Source organism: Heterocephalus glaber, unplaced genomic scaffold (genome assembly GCF_053883595.1).
Source record: "Heterocephalus glaber isolate CG9 unplaced genomic scaffold, H.glaber_assembly_v1.0 deba00001666, whole genome shotgun sequence".
In the NCBI taxonomy this organism is placed as follows: Eukaryota; Metazoa; Chordata; class Mammalia; order Rodentia; family Bathyergidae; genus Heterocephalus; species Heterocephalus glaber.
Window position 1 is genome coordinate 15,124,714 of NW_028258406.1, and position 20,280 is coordinate 15,144,993.

Consider the following 20,280-nt stretch of genomic DNA (forward strand, 5'->3'; position numbering starts at 1 on the left):
ATTCCTTATTCAAAAGGATAGGGTTGCTTCCAAATTTTAATTACAGTTTTGAAATTCATCAAGCTTCAAACTGTGGCACCAAGCTCGAGGCAAACAGTACTAACTAGATATTTTCCCTTTTTTAACAATTCTGCTTGGGGATGCCTTCAATACCACTAATGGTAACCAAGCAACCCTGCAGCCAATAAGATCTATATGAAAAATTTCCTGGTTAGAGCTAAAAACAAATCTATTGTTTTCTCAATGAAAGTAGGAAAACTAGTCTATGTCCCCTTTGCCCCTTTCTTCTTCCTTCCTAGAATGTGGGCTTAGTCACAAATATGGGAACTTTCTGGTGAGCAAAATGAAAACCACCTACTAAGCAAGACAGAATCTGTGCCCAATGGTACCATCAAGCAGTAACAGCAGCCCTGCATTTCTTTTACTTGGGAAAAAGCAACCTCTTTGCATTAAGCCATGTAAAGGCTAGTGTTCCCCTTACTGGGGTACCTACCTCATGCAAGCACAACTGCAACCTAGCCTTGCCCTTTAATCTGAATGCTTTTCATGCTATAATAGGCACATCTTGGTTTAAAAACTCTTCCTGTAGCTGAGTACAGTGGGACACAGCTATGGTCCCTGCACTCTGGGAGGCTGAGGCAGGAGATCCCAAGTTCAAATCCCATCTGAGCAAATTAGTAAGACTCTGTCTCAAAAATAAAAAAAAGGGGCCAGGGATTTAGCTCAGTGTGGTTCCACTGCCTGCCTTGCAAGCTCAAGGTCCCAAGTTCGATCCTTGGTACCAAAAAATAAATAAAAAAGGGCCGGGGACATAACTCAATGGTTGAGCACCACTCAACCAATACTGCAAAAAACAAAACAAAACAAAAACCACTTTTCCCTCTAACAGTTTCTGTCGTAGTTACTTTTCTCTCACTGCTGACACAAAATATCCAACACCCAAAGTTAAAGGGGGAAAGGTTTATTTAGCTCAGTTTGTGGTGGTTTCAGTCCATCCAAGGCAGGGTGGCGTGGCAAAGGGTCATCACAGAAGAGAAATAGTTCACTGATAGCAAAAGCAAGCAAGCAAGGGACAATCACAGCTCTTCTTGTCCCTTACATCGTATCCAGGCTACGAGGATTACAGCAGTGCCAAACCAATCAATGGACTAATTTAATCCTTAATCCTAGCACCCTTAATCCTAATATTGCACCATGAACCAATCACAGACTCTAGATTCAGCCACCTCTGAGAAAGTCCCTACCTCTGACTACATGAGGCTTTGGGGAGACATCTAACCACAAGCCATAACAGTTTGTTTGTTTCTTTCTTTTTTGGGGGGGGGGGGTACTGGGGATCAAACTCAGGACCTTGCACTTGTGAGACAGGCATGGTGCCACTGAGCTAAATCCCTGACCCCATAAGTTTCTTTTAAACACATACTTAGCATATGACCAGCCAATCCTACTCTCAGGTATTTATCCAAGTCAAATTAAAAAATCCATAGTCAAAACAAAACCTATGAATATTTATGAAGGCTTTCTAAAGGCCAAATCCTGGAATCAATGCTCAACTGGGAAATAAACCATGATATACAATAGAACAGAAAAATATTCAGCAAGAATAAATGAACTAGTGCTACACATAACATAGGCAAATCTTGAGCCAGACTCAAAAGCTACATACTGCATGAGTCCACTCATATGATAAATCTCCAGAACTTAGATCAGTGGTTTTCAGGTAACAGCTGGGGAGGCCAACCATGAAAGCCATGATGGAATTTAGAGAGATGAACACTGTTTGGTATCTATTTGTGTTGGCATTTATACATTCGTCAGAACTACCCACTAAAAAGGGGGTATGTATATTATACCTTAAAATAGAGTGGGCGCTTGGGGAATGATTTTCTCTCAGTGGTGGTGATCAAATCTACAGCTAAACAAGTGCTCTATTACTGAAATACATCTTCAGCAGACTTCACCTCATACAGGAAGACCTGGCAAAATAAACTGATGGCCTTGCTTTCCAAAGACTCCAAGTTCTCCTCGACCACACATTATCATCCCTACGTAGCTAAAAGTAAGGTTTAATTGCATGTGACCTTATAGGCACCTTATATATCTGAGGTCTCTCATTAGAGTGAGCCTTAAAGGCCAATCATCTGCTTCTGTCTGGTTTTGGTGACTTTAGCCACAAGTAGAGAACTCTTTGCCTTTTCAAATTAAATTACTGTTGAGAATTTATTCAAAGTTATCACATGTTCCAAGGTTGTTAAGATTTCTTGTTAACATTAGAAAATCAAACTGGTCTTCTACCAGGGACTTTCATATAAATACATGCTACCTAAGGTAGTTTTTAATCTTCAAATAAGATTCTCCAAGTTTCTCTAGCCAGTAGAATTTTTTCCTTTAATCACTTGTTGCACAAAACCACGTGGGAGTATAGTTCATATTCATATAGGGAAAACAATGCAATATTTAGAAAATAATGCATTCAAATATAGATCAATTTGGTTTGTCTTCGTAGTCTGCCCTCTGTGGTGAGAATATGACATGAAAAGTACGACAGTTACAGTATTGATTTCTAACGAGTTATTAATCAGATCAACATTTTATGCCCATCTTCTCTAAAAACAATAAAGGTATTTTTCAAAACATGACTGAAAAATACAAGATTCAGCAAGATTTCTCCAATCACTTACTTGTGTATACCAAAACAGAATTACAATACACCCATAATAAAAATAATTTCAAGCCCCATTTACATAAATTAACATTTACGTACATTTCTATTTTCTATGGTACCATGGGATATAAATGGCCATGTAAAAGATGTTCTTACCTTTCTAATGTATATGATTCATTCAGGAATAAAAAATATGCAAAAAAAGTTCACCAATAAAACAATAAAAGATACCTGTACTAGAGAGGTAAAAGGGACACTGTATTCAAAGAAGGACAAGACATTCCTCTAGAAGATGAAGAAAACTATCCCCCACAGTGGCAGGATTGCTGCTAGGCATAGCAATGGACAGAATTTCAAAGATGGAAAAGGTAAAATTTTCTAGAAACAACAGCAAAAGCCAAACTAAGAGGTAAAAACCTGTATAAGAAGGTAAATAATAAGGCTGGCTGAGACCAAAAGCCCTGATAAATAAATCATGTGGAAACAATCAGAAAAGATAAAATTATAGAACTGACCACCAATTCTAAGGACCTTTGTTTTTATTAGCATTTAGCTGGATAAGATAAAATCAGTTTAATAAATATTTAAATTTTAACCACATAGTCATCTTTATAACTAAGAAATATATACATAAAACATCCTGCAACTGCAGCAAGTTCACTGCCAAGCAGGATGTGGGGGTTCTGGGTGCTTTGTTCAAGCGCAAACACTTTGTTCAAGCATAAGTACAAAATGGCATTGAGGCACAAGATGGAGTCCGGTTGGCTATCACAGGTGCAGAACACTGGAAATGTGGAGGTAAAAGGTATTGAATGAATTCAAATTGAACACATTCCTGTTGCAGCATCTAACATGCCAAAGGCAAGCAGAAAAGTCTACCTCTCTTGTTTAGAATTACTGAAAACAGCACATATGTCCATCAACAAATGAACGAATAAAGTAAATGTGGTATATATTTATACACCATGGAGTACTACTCTGCCATAAATAGATAAACTTGAGACATTCATAGGCAAATGGACATAACATGAAAACATTAAGGGAACTAAATCAGATACACAGCTTAACTATTACATGGTGTCTCTAATATGAGAAACTAAAAACAAATTACAGACAGAGAACACAAAATAGCAGATAAATTGGAGGTAGAAAGAAGTTCAAATAATTCTCCAAATTATCTATTCAGTTGTTTCAAAAGTACTTTAACATATACAGTAATTTGTTTCATTTATACTACTAGTTTCTCTTAGTTCATTGAAGTTCACTGAAGAGAAAGTTTTGTGCTTTTCTCTGTGTGTTTCTTCTTTGTAAGCGAGTCTTTTTTGTCTATTACTTATAATCTGCCTAACATTTTGGTCACTCTTTTAAGATTATGATAAACAGTGTATTAACAGTGTAATAACTATTATGATACAAAAGATTATGATACATGATGTATTAACTAATGTTATTCTATTTTGTTATAAAAATTTTGTTCTATTTTTTTCATAGAATAGTGCTTTTTTATATTTTCTTTATTAATATCCACTTGTACTACATAAAAATAAAAAAATTACTGGAGGTGGGTGGATGTTAGAATTAAAGAGAGCAATAAAGGCAGATGTCAGGATGTCAAGGAAGAAGGCCAAGGACTGATCATCTGGAATCCCCATCAATGAGGCCCTACATGCCAGAAAATCATTCACCTTTTGTTCTTATTTTATTTGACCTTTCCATAGCAATCTGAACCACTAACCATATTCTCTTCCTTGAAGTTCTCCCCTCCACTGGCTTCCATGACATGGCACACTGTCATTTTCCTCAAAAGAATTAAACATTTTTAAAAGGGGCTAGCACCACTGAATTACACTAGCCTTCAAATGATCAAAGTCAGAGCTGAGCAGAGGTGGGGAGGGAGACACAACACCTAGTATGCTACTGGCTAGGCCATTTTCATCCTACTTCGCAGGATAAAATTTTCAATACCATTGCTATCTGCTCTTCAAAACCTATCAGACAGAAGATGGAGTTAGCTCTTCTGGTTTGCTTATTCCTCTGTTTAAATAGTAAGAAAAAGATAAAACCAAAAGATTTTTTAAAGAGCAAAACAAAAAAAAAGCCCCATTATGAGGAAAATATTTGTTTCTGTAAAGAAACCACCCACAGGAAGGAAGAAGCTTCATATTCAGTGCATCAAAATTCTTTACTAAGTCAAACTACCTCATGGTCTCAACTCTTTCAACTTCTAAGTTTGACCTTGGAATTGGCTAAGGATCATTGCCAAAGTTGAGTCTTTCACATCTCACACCATTTAACAGTAAATCAACAAATATGTATTCTTCACATATAAATTCTAGGCACTGTGCAAAGCGCAACAGAATCAGAGATGTCTTAAAACTAGGACCATCCATAATATAATGTGACAATCTATTGTGGTTGCATTAATAACATATGTATTTGCAGAAGAGGTAACAAATAATGTTTTAAAAGGGTAGCTTGGTTCAGGAACTGATACATAACCCATATGCTTGCACCAGAGTATAAATCAACTAAGCTTCCAAGCACAATATCTATGTTCGTCTGAAAAAAAATTTTTTTTGGTTTTTTGAGACAGGGTCTTGTTATGTAATTCAGATTATCCTTGAACTCACTATGTAGCCCAGGCTAGACTTGAACTTGTAGTAATCCTCCTGCCTCAGCCTCCCAAGTGCTGGGACTATAGGCAAGCACCACCACGTTTGGCTGAAATTGTTTTTCTTACCAAAACTTTATCAATAAAGGAAGTAGTATATAGATTTACATTCTGGTGTAAGCTCCCTTTATTATATACTGGAGCTCTGATAACACTAAAATACAGGAAATGAAAAGTAAGAGAGTGGTAAGTCAGGCAACTTTTAAACCAGGCCTTACAAGATAAGCAAGATTTTGCCAAAGAGATAAAGAGAAAGGGGATAAAGGGATTCCAGGCTATTCCAGGTCACTTAGATTCCTTTATTTGTTAAACAAAGATGTTCCTGAAATGCTGTTACGGCTACCAAATTCATGTTGACTGACTGGACTCTCGTTTGAAAATTAAATTTCTCTGATTACCCCTTCACTTTCATGTAATTCTTTCTTCTGCACACCTGGTTAATTATTACCTGATAATCATATATTTTACTTGAATTCTATTTGTTCTCAATTGGTTCTGAATCTCTCTCTCTCTCTCTCTCTCTCTCTCTCTCTCTCACTGGGGATTGCACTACGTTACATTCTTTTTTGACACAAGTTCTCACTAAGTTGCCCAGCCTGGGGTTGAATTTGCAATCTTCCTCCCAGAGTGTCATTTATGAGATAGGCAGGGTCTCACTATGTAGCCCACACTGGCCTCCAACTTGAAAGCCTCCTACCTCAGTCTCCTGAGTGCTGGGATTATAGCCACATGCCACCATGCCAGGCTTGGTTCTGAATTTGTTTCTTTGGTTTCCCTCAGAATTACCTTTATGGCCTTAAAGGAGAGTAATTAACTTTTTCATAAAACAATGCAACATCTGGCATATCAATACCTATGTAAAGTGCATTTCAACTGAAAACTTCTAAGTTGAACAAAGTACAAATGTAACTTGCTGGTCAAGAATTTTAAGTACATTTCTTGAACTTTAAAAATAAATTCTCTGTTTTTATCTTGTGCACCCCATTTATATATATATATATATATATATATATATATATATATTTTTTTTTTTTTTTTTTTTTTTTTTTTTTTTTTTGGTACCCGGGATCAAACTCAGGACCTTCTGCTTGCAAGGCAGGTGGCGGAACCACTGAGCTAAATCCCCAGCCTCACGCCATATTTTTTAATTACAAGAAATACTTCACTTTAAAAGTGCATCTGATTATTCTAACAGTTCTGTCTCAGTCTTCTGGCTCAGAATGAACTGAGAAGACAATAAAATGAGCCATAGTGGAATTTTTCCATTAAGTATATTCTAGCTTCACATCAATTAAACTTTCTTTCCTTGTTAAGTATAAAAGTACAAGTCACATGGTAAGACTTGAATTTCTTAAACATTAACTACAGGAATGAATTTTTGGTCTTCTTTATAGTTAACTTATCATTTGTATAATCCCTGAGGCACCCCTTCTGCTTGGCATATAACACTCAACAATTGTGCTGAAAAAAACAATCAAAAGAATTAAATACAGCAAAGTACTGTATGTTAATTTTAAAAACAAGAACACCCAACCATTACTGCCTCGGCCATCAAACAATAATAGGTGGCAAATAGTTCTCCCTGAAAGAGAAGAGTGTAATCCAATTATGCCATATTTGTTATATAAAGGGAGTTTCTAGTCAGAGTCTTCATAAAAACTAACCTCAACAACAATCTCATCTAATGTAGCTTATAGTCTTGTTCCTCAGTACCAACATTATAAGGGAATGCAACAAATTTAACTACTCTAATAAAAACTGTATGATTATTTTTAAACCATCAAGTAACAGAATCCTCAAAGTCACTACATACCAATTCTGAAGAACAACAAAATCAGGATCAGTCATTTTCAAATGAATGATGTAATGTTAAAAATACCAAATTTCCTTTTTGACATTCCTCATTATGGCTAGATTGGTTATTATTTTGAAGCTGCAGCCCTGCCACCGTAACAAAGTTATTTCACTAGTTTTGAATTCTTACTTACTTTCTTCTTTCTTCCCGCCATCTTGCAATCTCCTCTGGGGTGTCTAACTTGATCTTCTTCATACCAGGAGCATGCATCTAGGAGCAAAAAGCCTACTGAACATGAGGAAGCATACTGTACACTTTTGACTAAACAGGAGACTATATAGAACATTAAATTTATAAGCAAAACCAAGTTGAAAACTATGGTAAATAAGCCAATTTTATATATCCTCATTATAACTTTTATTTTAAAGGAGAAGGAACAATTTTTATTAATTTATATTAATAGTATAATATAGGAAAATGGAATAACGTAATTTAGTTATAAAGTACATGTATATTTTCCCAACTGACATTAAATACCCAAATGGATAACTTACCAACCAAAATTAAGGGTGGCAGCTAAAGAAATGCACAAGTAAGACAATTTTATGTAGAATGACATAATAAAAAACCAGCACAGAATTTGGAGTTCAGAAACTCAAAGGAAGGCTAGGGATTTAGCTCAGTGGTGCTGCACGTGCCTTGCAAGAGCAAGGTCCTGAGTTTGAACCCTGGTACCAAAAAAAGAAAGAAACTGAAAGGCAAGAATAAGTTCTGGGCCTTGGGAAAATCCTTCCCCACCCCACTCCCCTATATTTACTTACTTCACATAGGTGTTTATGAGTCTACAATTGAGTAAGAATTTTAATATGCTCTTATAAAGTAGAAAGTACAGCAACGAACAGAGGCACACACCTGTGATCCAGTACTCTAGAAAGCCAAGGCAGGAGGATTCCAAGTTCAAATCCAGCCTGAGCTATTTAGTAACTTGGAAAGACCTCATCTCAAAATAAGAAAGGGTGGGAGGTGCTGGATGTAGCTCAGTATGAAGGCCCTGGGTTCAATCTCCAGTATTACAAGGGGGATAAAAAGGGCAAAGTACTCCATAAAGGTCACTTATAATTAGACTATATGAACAATGAGATATGATAACAACAGATTAATAAGAAGATCATATAACAATAAAAGGATAGGATTAAAAAAACATTAAAAACTCACATTTCTCCAATGAAACTGGACAATCTTCTCATGTGCACTAAAAGAACAATCTACTTCAGGACACTGTAAGAATTTTTTAAAAAGACCACTTAATGTTTTTCACATTAAAATTTTCCTACTATATACACACAGATATATCCTAGTCATTTTACATAATTATCTCATCTATGTGATATCATCCCTTCATTTTTATGTCAATTGCAAAAAAAAAAAAATCACTATAGACTGCATTTAAAAAAGAATAGCATTCGCTAAGTACATAGCACCATAGCATATCTCATTTACTTCTCCTCTTGAATAAAAATGGACATCAGCAATGTTATAAAACATTCTTATTTTCTGAAGTTGAGAAACACTCCTATAAATGAAAAGAGAACTTTTCTAAATCAAGAACTTTTTAAAATTTAAACATCCTGGCTTAAATTATTTTTTTAAAAAGCAACTTAAAATTTGGATCATCTTAGAGGGTAGTGACGCATGACAAGTAACAGTGTGCTTAAATGGTCTGGGGAGCCCTAAAGGTAAAGAACTCAAAGATATAGGGCCAAGGATTTAGCTTAGTGGCACCGCGCCAACCTCGCAAGTGCAAGGTCCTGAGTTCTATCCCCAGTACTGAAGGGAAAAAACCCAAAAAACTCAAAGGTACAGAAGACAACAAGAGGCGGAGGCCCCACCCTCTTCCCAAGCAGTGCAGCTGCTAGACCTCCCTCTCTGCAGCTATCTTATCTCTCCCTGGAGCAGTAAGCATCCCACTTTCAAACTACAAATCCCCAGGACACTATTCCCATCTGTCAGGTCATTACACATTTCTATGGAAACTATAAACTTGTAAGGAACATAGGCTTGGAATTTCTACCAAAAACACAAATTAAAGGCTATTTTGCTAAATAAATTTCAAGACAACTAATAACACTTACTTTTGTATGTTCAGACATGTGTTTGTCATACTTTTCTTGATTTTTAAAACCACGATCACAGGTGTCACAAAAAAAGTGAAAAACTGGTTCCTTTCTTTTCTGCAAACAAAAAGAGGCATTAGCTTTTGGTAAAAATATCTTCAGCCAATAATAAAAATATAACTATCCTTCTAATTAAACATACTTTGATTTTTCACATAACCTTTATGCAAGGTGTGATTAAAATATAATGAATGTTTAAAAAGTATTACAGTAAAAGACATGTTGCTATTAGTCCCTCTTAAAATACTCCCCCTCTTGCTTCAAACACATTTATTCCATCATTCTTGCCACTTTGTGATGAAGTTCTGAAACTTATGAAGTCTTTTTTCATATCTTTACTAGGTGTGATCAAAATTATGATAAATACCACTGCCACATGCCATCCAACAGGAAGGCAGCCTCATACAAACATTATACCCTGGGGCCGGGGATTTAGCTTAGTGCTGCTGCCTGCCTCTCAAGCACAAGGTCATGAGTTCGATGTCTGGTACCAAAAAAAAAAAAATTACACCCTGTCCTCATCCACGTTATTCACTGGACGTGGCACGAAGCGATTTCTGCTCTTCTCCAAATTCAAAATGACCATGAATGGTAAATGGATTGATTCAGGACATCAAAGTAGCTATAACAGCACAACTAAAGATGCTCATACAAGAGAATTTCCAGAACTGCTTCAGAAAGTGGCAAGAATGATGACAAAAATGCATTCAAGGAGAGGAGGAATATTTCTAGGATGATTAATGGCAATGTGTCTTTTACTGTAATACATTTCTAAAATTTAAAATTTTACTGTATTTTTACATTACCTCTCATGTGCAATACACTTCTAAATATATTTTAAATTAAAAGAATTTTTTTGCTTTTTTAATTTTTAGCAAATATATTAACAGAAGCCAGACATGATGAAAAATCTTTACATCTAAATAGAGTGAATATAAACTATGAGTAAATTTCAAGTTGGTAATCTAATTAGGATTTAGTACAACATATGTCAAAAGGATGTAAAAATATTCAAGGTAAGAATTTTTATCTTTTAGGAAAAATATTTCATATATACCTTTTAAATTACAGAAAAAGGGAAAAAGAATCATTTAGGTAAAGATTAGTTGTGATTCCCAATTTGCTATTTTTATGCTTAAACATAAACAAAAATGTTATTATTTAATAGTCTAGGAACTATTGGAAATAGTCTCCAATTCTTTAATGCTGGGGATATTACACTTGTGAAACAACTTGTTCTGGATTTTTTTTTTTTTTTTGGTACTGGGGATCGAACTCAGGACCTTGCGCTTGCAAGGCAGGCGGCAGAACCACTGAGCTAAATCCCCAGCTGGGATTTTTTTTTTTCAGTACCAGGGATCAAACTCAGGACCTTGTGCTTGCAAGGCAGGTGCGTTACCACTGAGCTAAATCCCTAGCCCACATGAAATGACTTGTTAACATGAGCTACACAGTTTTTGTGCCAAAATCTGAAAGACCATATCTGTTAGTTATATGAGAAGAAGGAAACCTACTTTAATAGGATACTAAAGTATAATCTAAGAATTGTTCTTCATTTAAAGAAAACTATAAAAATGAATACTTATTAAAAAAACTGAAACATTTACAATGAATTAAGATAAAAAATAATAGACAACAACAGTAATAAATCCAGTCTGAATTTCAAACATTATGCATATAGGATGACTAAATATAAACTACTTTAAATTAGAAACATTACATTTAGTTTTATGGGAATATAACACAAAGGGAAAAGACTTTTTTTACTAGTCATATCTGTTCTTAAAAGATCCTCCTAAAAAAAAAAAAAAAAAAAAAAAGATCCTCCTATGTTAAAAAGCAAAGATTATGAAAAAAGCCCTTTTGTTCCAGTTTATTTTCTTTTTCTTTTTTTGGTACTGGGGATCGAACTTGGGACCTTGCGCTTGTGAGGCAGGCAATGGAACCACTGAGCTAAATCCCCAGCCCCAATGTTCCAGTTTATTCTTAATTTCATGCTTTCAACTTAGAAAAAGGTGGTCCTCTATTCTCCCAAACTTCTATCACTCACCTCCCAATCTGCTAATGATTTTATTTTATCTAAGTTTAATAACATTTACATTATTTGTAATCACATTGTACAATTATTTTTCACTCCTGATACTGTATGAAAATATTTTCTTTTTCTACAATTTCTCAGTTTTTCTCAAAATGATTTTGCTTACAATTTTTATTTATAGATAATATCCTTAAAAAGCCTATTAAAGCCAAGCTCCACTGTGTCAGCAACAGATATAAAACACCATGACAGTTATAACAGGAATAAAAGCCATGATACAATAACATAGGGACTAAAGTGTCACATTCAAAAACAACCTAGAAATACCTTTTTTTTCTGTTTTTTGCTGGGAGGGAAGTTGAAGTCAGTGAACTTTGGATCATATTTTTGTGGAAAATAAGAATAGTTACCTAAAAAACAAAAAGGCCATTAATTTTTACAAATATATAATTAAAAATTTAACATGGCATATCAAAGATATTTGCATAAAAATACTAGCAAACTACCTCTTCTGGGAAGAAAAGTTAAAAACAATTAGCAAAGGTTATTACTAGTTTTAAGTATTTTTCAAATGAAACACCAGTGAGATCACATATCCACAAATGCTTTTATCTAAATACAATGCACACACCTATAATCCTAGCACTCAGAATGATGCAGGAGGATCATCTGGAGTTCTAGGCCAGCCTGGGCTACACAGTGAGTTGAAGGCCTGCCTGAACTACATAGCAAGACCCTGTCTCTAAATAAATAAATAATAAATAAATGGACAATCTAACCAGATAAAATTCCTTTAGCTATTTCAAATATTATAAACCTAACCAGTAAAATCTCTAGCCCTGATCTTTCAGCATTAATTTCATACCAGGAAAATAGAACCTTGTGAAATATATCTCTTCAATCCTGCTTCACCTTTCCATTCTTATTCCCACGACCCAGTTCAGAAACCCTAATCTTTCATAGATAGCTGTGCCATCCTCCCAGATTGTCTTCCAGCTCCTAAATCCTAACAGACCTTGCATACCTGTACTACAAAAATAATTTTCCAATCACGTCACAACTTGGCTCAAAAACTGCAAATGGCTTCCTAGAGTCTTCTAATGATATTCCAGTTTATTTTCTCATCCTACCTTTCTCCCATACCTTCCATAACTCTGCTTCAGACACACCAGAACACTGCAATCTACAAAACTCCATACTGACATTTCTTTGCCTGTGCCTAAACAGTATCCCTCCCAAAATCCTACATATCTCCCAAGACACTTCTTCCAAAAATTTTTCCCAACTTTCTTTACATAATATAATTACCTTTTACATGTTTCTATCACTTACAACACTGTACCATGATTTATTCTTATGAACCTATCTCATTTGAGTCCATCAAACTCACATTCCTGACATCTTGCACACAGTAAACACTGCCTGAATTCGATTTAATATGAACTAGATCTTAGCCAGGCACGGTGGCACACGCCTGTAATCCCAGCACTCAGGAGGCTGAGTCAGGAGGATCGCTTTTGAGTTTGAGGCCAGCCTGAGCTACATAGTAAGTTCAAGGCCAGCCTGAACTACACAGTGAGACCCTGTCTCAATCCCCACTCCAAATGAACTGCATCTTAAACAGAGTTGGATAATGGTTTTACATGGACAATTGTGTGACTTTAAATATGGTCTATATGCTTGATAACATCCAAATTTACAAATTTCCCCCTGAAAATGTGAAAGTACTGACTCATAAAAAAGTCTTTTCACTATTTCTACTTGATGTGAATATATTCCAAACACAACTCTTAATCTCAATCTGCTCCATCTTATCTCTTTCCCATATCTGTTAATTGCAATTCCATCATTCAAGTTGTTTGGCAAAAACTTAAAGTTATTCTGTTTTCCTCTTTAATCTCATACCTCACATTCTTTCAGCAAATCATTTTGACCCTACCTTTAAATTACATCTAGAATCTGACTATTTCTCATCACCCTCGCATCTCCACCCTTGTCCAAGTCCCCACTAGAACTGTAATAGCTTCCTAATAGGCCTCACTTTCAGTCAGTTCCATCAGCGCTGACCTTAACCCACCAAAACATAAATTAGATAATGCCACTCTCCTAAACTATCCACCTCACACGAACAAAAGTCAAAATCCCAAGATCTAAAAGGACTAGAAATTCTGCTCTGTTCCCCAGTCATCTACAACTGTGACCCAGGCTCCATCTTTTCTGACCACTTCTGATGTATACCGTAGCTCCTTCCTCAAAGCCTTTGTACTTGCCCTTCCTTCAGTCCTAATCACTACTCACCCAGATATAAGTACATAGCTCTGAGCTTCCACTCTGAAAGCTTTACTCAAATGTCTCTTTCCTTATGAGACAATGATATTTAAAACTGCAGTTATTCATTACCCTCTCCACAGCACTGATTAACTTCTAATAAACAACTCTGCTTGTTGTCTGTCTTCCTACACTAGGAGGATGTTAAGCTACATAAAAATAAGGATTTTTGTTACTCACTGTTATATTCCCAGCTCCTGGCACACAGCTGGGATCCAATAAATAACAACTATATTTAGTCAGTAAGCAGAGGAAACATTCCAGTAGGACATATCTTGAGACATTACCAGACTTCAAGAGTTTAGGGAATAGTGGAGAGAAGAAAGGGAGTAATGGGGAAGAGAGGATGACCCAGAAGGTACAGAGGTGGTACCACAAGAACAATCGCCTACCTGGACGGTTGTGGGGTTTGTGATGTCGAGGGAAACTATCAACAGGCTGTCCCCAGTACCATGATGTCGAACCCTGGAAATTATAAGGCCGGCCGCTGAGTTGAGGCTGAGAATCAAGGAGGGACTGGGCGTCGAAGGGGGGCTGCGCCCCAGGAAGAATCTGGGCGTCGAAGGGAGGTGGCGCCCCGGAGAGAGACTGTACCTCCATAGGAGGCTGCACCCTGGTGAAAGGCTCTGACCCGGACGCGAGAGGAGAGGATGAAGGAGGAGGCGGGGGTGGTAGCATCGCCCAGAATGCCTGGTTGTCCCGACGCGGGGTGGTGTCCCTTAGGGACCCTAGGTCAGGGGCTGGAAGCCAACCAGCAGGAGTCCCGAAATCACCCGCCGGCTCTGCCATGCCGCTCTCCAGGTAGGGAGCTCAACGTGCGACTGTGGAACGGACTTTAAGCGTCACTTCCGTTGCTGGGAGTCACACGGCTTGGCCAACCACAGGCGGATACGTCATTGGCAAGCGCCGGAAAAAACTTCCGGCATTTGCGTCGCCTCGCGGTCAGATTTTTGGCAGATCTGACGTGCGTTGATAGACTTGTATTCGTGACCATTGTCTGCGGCCGCGGATGGCGAGAGACATGATAGGGCCGGCGCTGCCGCCTGGCTTCAAGAACCGCGAGACAGCAGAGGAGGAGGAGCGGGAGCCGAGCCCCGGTAAGCGAAGGCGTGTCCCTGTCCACCAGGCCCACCCGTCCTCCTCTGGCCCGCCCTTCTCTAAGAGGGAAAGGTCTGAAAACTAGGAGGAAGGAAGAGAGGAGAGTGGGTGCGGCCAAACTCGAGCTAACTCAACCTCCTAAGTCTTGGCAGTAGGGAGGAGGCGCCTCAGAAACCGAGTCTTGGCCCGATAATCTGTATAACCACGATAGACTCCCATTTGGTGCTTAATGTGAGCCGGACTCGGTGCCAATTGGTCAACACACATTCAGACGTTTAATTCTCCCAGCGTCTGTACAAGGAAAAGATTACTATTCCAGTGTTACCTATGGGGTCACCAAGGCTCTGACAGGTGTCCAGATGACCCAGCTAGTCATTAGTGGGGCCCAAATTAGAACGAAGTTGCTCTCTCAGCCTCTGGCTATTACTGCTTTCTAACTTACAAGTCCTTGCAGAACACCCAGCTCCACTAGCCACCCTCCTGCATTCCTAGCTTCTCATTCTGTTCTTGCATCTGACACACAGCCCATTCATTACTCAACAGGTCCCAGTTTCTGCGCACTTCCTCAGCGCTAGGCTTCTGGTCTCTGGTTGCACTGCTAGATGTACCTGACAAAATCCTGTCCATCCTTGAAGGCCTAAGTGACTCCTCTAAACTCTCTGAAGTGTTTTTTATGCCCTCCTCTTTACCCTCGGGGTTTCCCCTTTTTAAATTACATTGTATATTTATATTGTATATTTAAATTATATTGTATTTTTAATATGTTGTATTTGAACAATTACTGGACATATCAGTCTCCATTATTTCACTATGGACTTTTGTGGTTTTCTACCTTAACACACAATAGGCACTTCCTATATACAAAATTAATGCTTCTCAGAGTCCTTCAGACGTATTTATCTTCTTTGATTGTTCTAATGTGTAGGCTGGGACTGACACTGTAGTTGGAAAAAAGTCAAACTGAAAGAATATCCCAACTATTCCTGAATCAAATTTTCCTTCTTTGACTACCCAAAAGCCATGTTTTCACTAGAGGGTTCCTTTCACTTCTCATTTCTGTTATAACCACTATAAAATCTTACTTTTATTTTAGCAAAGTAGTTTCCATCAAACTAAGATTGAAGAAAAGTGTGAATGAATTCCCCTGGATGAATGTTCTAACAATGTATCCATTTTACTATTGTACGAGTAGTTTCCATTTTTTGGCTATTACCATAAGTACAACCATATATAAAATATACATAAAATCTACCATATTGACCTCTTTTTTCATGTGTGTGGTACTGGGAATTGAACCCAGGGCCTTTGCACTGAGCTATATTCCCTACCATTCTATTTTTTATTTTGAGACAGGGTCTTGCTAAATTGCCTAGGCTGGGGATGCACCTGCCTCAGCTTCCCAGAGTGCTGGGACTATAGGTGTGCCCCACTATTCCCAGATCATATTAACTGTTCTTAAGCATGCAGTTCAGTGGCATTAGGCACATTCTCATTTTTGTGCAATTATCACTGCTGTCTCTCTCCAAAATTCATCTTGCAAAACTGAAACCTGTATCCATTAAGCAAAAACTCCCCATTCTGCCTTCCCCTCAGCACCTGACAAGAATCATTCTACTTTCTTTTCATGTACATTTGACTACTTTAAGTATCTCATATAAGTGGAATCAAACAGTAGTATTTGTGGTTTTTGTTTTTATTTCAGTGGACATACTGGCCTCAGGGTTCATCTGTCTAGCATATATCAGAATGTTCTTCAAGTTGTGATTCCCAAACCCAGTCTGATATCTTGTCCTGTGTTCCTCACACTTGGCTACCTCAGAAAGAAATCATGGACAAAAATAACTAGTTCAGTGGAGAAGGGAAACCCATAGGTCTCAGATGGAACAAGTAAACTTCATTCAAATATACACTCTGAAATTGAGTGCTTGGAAATATCTCCTGAGATCATGCCATGTTAAAACAATAGGGTGCAAAATTTTTTAAAGACCAATCTACACACTCCAGATGGTGCTTTGCCACATTAAATGGAGCCATGGTCTTTTTTTTTTTCCCTTTGTACACTGGGCCTTTGCACTGAACTACATATTTTAGACTTTGTAGGTCATGAGGCAAGATCTGTATGTGTATAAAAGAGAAAACCAATATCTACAGATTTTAATTGAAATTCAAAAGATAATAGAGTGCCTTTTTGTATTACAAATCTAATAAGAATGGAATTGCTTTGGGGGAGTAACATTTCATTAATTAGGATTCAGAGTTGGTTTCCCCAATCATTAAAATCAATTTTTAAAAAATTAATTGTAAGTGTTCAGCTATTAATGCTGGTCTGTAATGCTATTTTATTTACTATACTGAGTCCATTTTTGAGTGTATAATTCTGTGTAGTAGATGTTACAAGGAAAATATAAGAAATACAAAGCATAAGCCCTTTTCTCATGGAATCAATAATGTTATAAAATTATTATTGCAAAGGGAGAGCTTCCTTAACGATAAGGGTCACTACGTTAAGAAAATTATGAAATGGCCAGGGATTTAGCTCAGTGTTTCCGGCACCTGCCTCCCAAGTGGAAGGTTCCGAGTTCGATCCCCGGTACCAAAAAAAAAAGAAAGAAAGAAAATTATGAAATAGTTTACTTCAGGTGCTTAAAATGTTTTAGAGACCATTTATATGATTCAGAAGACAGATATTTATTTTTAAAAAGGAGTCAAGCACATCCTTAATTTTACTAGGAAGTCTGCAGTGTGGCTTATACTAATTTACACTTCCAATATTCTTTTTCTTTTTTATATTACCATCTCTGAATATTCTTTCATTAAATTATGTAATAGTTATTTCTTCTGACACAACTGAAATAGAAGTTAATGATTCTATGTTAATACCACTTTTTCACATTATCATTTTAAAAAATAAGACCATATGTTCTTCTTGGATGAGGTTCATCTTCATCTGCGTGTTCTCTTTTGCAATAACTAGAACAGTATATATTTAAACCATATAGGCCTTTTAATCATTTGAACTGTATAAAAGAGTAGTAATATTTCTTCTTGATACAAACCAATCCAAAATTAGCCAGTAGTGTCCAATTCATAAGTTAAATTAACAGCAACTCCATATAAAAAAAGAAACAAAAAAAAATCTTTTATCTTTAATATTTAGAATCCAGAAAAAGTTGGAAAAAATCAGTCACTATGAGAGTGAGATACAGTCCCCCAGTCTCCTCTTAATCACATTATTCGTTGAGGTCAGAGGTCAGATATCATCTTCATTTAGAGTTGGGGAACACTTACATACTGCAGCATTATTCTTCAGTAAGTCCTAAACAAAAGTTAGAGATATGAATTCAATTCTCAATTCTTAGTGTTTTTCTATTTTTACTACTTAATTGTTCCATTCTAAGGCATGTAATTTTTTTGTTGTTGTTACGGTACCGGGGATCTAACTTGGGTCCTTGCGCTTGCGCAGCAGGCGGCAAAACCACTGAGCTAAATCCCCGGCCCATAAAACATGTTATATTACAAGTTTAGCATTTATTTTCTAAAATTCCTTCCTTTGATGATTCATATAAAAATTCTGAAAAAATGCATCAAAAAAATTTTTTTTTTTCTTTTTGGTACTGGGGATCAAATTTGGGTCCTTGCGCTGAAACCACTGAGCTTAAATCCCCGGCTCTGCATCAAATTTTTGACATAAAATTTGGGGCCATTTTTAAGTAAATTTATTGCATATTAAGCACTTATTCCATAATAACATTCCCAGAGAGATAAAAAAACAATTTTAGAAATAGGCCAGTGGTCCCAAAACTAGCACTAATTTCTTCCTTGAGCTTCCCACTAATATACCCTACTACCACAGATAGCACCACTGAAATTTTTAAGGGTTGTCCTAAAGATGTGAAAAACAAGCACTTGACTCTTCCTCCTAAAGCTGCTTGCTCAGGAAGACTAGGAGACTCCACCAAATGAAAGAGTAGCATTGCATCTACCTAGCTAGCCAGTCAGGCCAGGAATCTAAGATTCAGCCTCAGTTCCTTGTTTATTTGTTCCCCGTACCTCTCACTCCTAAACCATAGCAAATCTTCTTTGCCCTTTCAAAGTATGTTCCAAACAATTGAACCATTTCTTTGCAGCTTTGTAATGCATATTCTCTACTCTTGATCTCTCCTGTATGGTTTGCAAGCAATGTTTTCTTTCCAGAGGACTTCCTTTCAGAGAAGAGAATCCTTCCCTGTTATCTTTAAAATTACCTGCCCACATATTTTTCCTGTTTTAGGAACAGCACTTTAACTATCTGAATTGATTTGCTTTCTTTTTATGAGTTTCTTCAGAAGTATTTACTCAGTAAGTATTTATTGGATGGATGGATGGATGGATGGATGATGGATGAATAGATGTTGATGTTGGATGCTCGTAGGCCCTGAAATCAGATTTATGGGTTCATACCTTGGCTCCACTATTTAGTTGAGGAGTGAGGGTGGGCAAGTTGCTTAACCTTTTTGTGCCTCAGTTTCTTATCTTTAAAGTAAAATATGATAATAACTCCCTAGTAGAGTTATTGTCTGGATTAAATAAGTTTTTATTTTTTAAGTTTCTGATATATTAAAATTGAATGGATGGCATATCTGGAGTGCTCTTTGGAAAATCATATTTTCAGGCCCAACTAAGTCACAATCTCTGAGAAAATGACACAGTCCTTTTTTTTGGTACCGGGGATTGAACTCAGGACCTTGCACTTGCAAGGCAGGCGCAGTGCCACTGAACTAAAGCCCCAGCCCAGAAGTCTTTAAAAATATAAGTATTTGCCGAGCCTAATACACATGCATTTCTGGAAGTGGGACAGTAAATTTTTAGCATCATCTGAGGATTAACATGGATAGTTGTGGCACTACATGATCTCAAAAGGCCACAACTATAATTTTGTTGAAACACAGAGTGAGAGCAGGTTGTTCTCGAGAGTTCAGAAGACCCCCACCTCCTTCCCAGCATCCCCATCACAGTGTATTCTCATTTTCTTCTGTGTATCTCCAGGAGCAAGCAGTAAAGCTCAGCATGACTCTTAATTTTGTTTCTGCTTGAAAAATCAGCTTGAAATGAAAACTGCAAAATATAGTGATGCTAGTAAATACATTTTTTGGAGTTGTAGTTCTTAGAAACCAGAGTGAATCATTTTGATTTGATATCATATGGAGTGGCAAATTTGTAGTTTAGTTCCATGGCATAAATATTGTTTACCATGTGCTATCTATAAAAAGAAAATAAAACATGCTGTTTTGGCAGGTGTACCAACCAATACAAAAATTTCATGTTGGGCCGGGGATTTAGCTCAGTGGTTTCGCTGCCTGCTGCGCAAGCGCAAGGACCCAAGTTCGATCCCCAGTACCAAAAAAAAAAAAAAAAAAAATTTCATGTCATCAGAGAAATAATGTTATTGTTCTAAGATTAGTTACTAAGATTTTGTGAATTTTTAAAAAGATACCGTGTAAAATATGATTTCTGCTTGCTGGAGTTGGAAAG

At 37.0% G+C, this 20,280-nt stretch overlaps 2 protein-coding genes across 27 annotated transcripts in view; one reads left to right on the forward strand and one right to left on the reverse strand.

Annotated features, from left to right (window-relative positions):
• The window catches only part of Nufip1 (nuclear FMR1 interacting protein 1), a 43,386-nt gene extending 28,875 nt beyond the window's left edge, over positions 1 to 14,511 (reverse strand). The window contains exons 1-5 of the mRNA XM_004844227.3: positions 14,064 to 14,511; positions 11,671 to 11,753; positions 9,264 to 9,362; positions 8,347 to 8,409; positions 7,325 to 7,401 (exon numbers count right to left, since the gene is read on the reverse strand). Of these exons, the coding sequence (XP_004844284.1) occupies positions 7,325 to 7,401; positions 8,347 to 8,409; positions 9,264 to 9,362; positions 11,671 to 11,753; positions 14,064 to 14,460 (719 nt within the window). The 5' untranslated portion in view covers positions 14,461 to 14,511. The remainder of the gene's footprint in view (positions 1 to 7,324; positions 7,402 to 8,346; positions 8,410 to 9,263; positions 9,363 to 11,670; positions 11,754 to 14,063) is intronic.
• Positions 14,512 to 14,565: 54 nt separating this feature from the next.
• Positions 14,566 to 20,280, forward strand: part of Gpalpp1 (GPALPP motifs containing 1) — an 89,256-nt gene continuing 83,541 nt past the window's right edge. For 24 of the 26 annotated variants that reach the window (XR_015445868.1, XR_015445873.1, XR_015445871.1 and 21 more), the window contains exon 1: positions 14,569 to 14,768. Coding sequence is in view for 6 of the 26 variants with exons in the window: in XM_087197324.1 (XP_087053450.1) it covers positions 14,681 to 14,768 (88 nt within the window). In the remaining 20 variants the exon portion in view is untranslated. Of the gene's footprint in view, positions 14,769 to 20,280 lie in introns of all 26 variants that reach the window. The other 2 variants (XR_015445884.1, XM_087197325.1) reach the window with 1 other exon arrangement.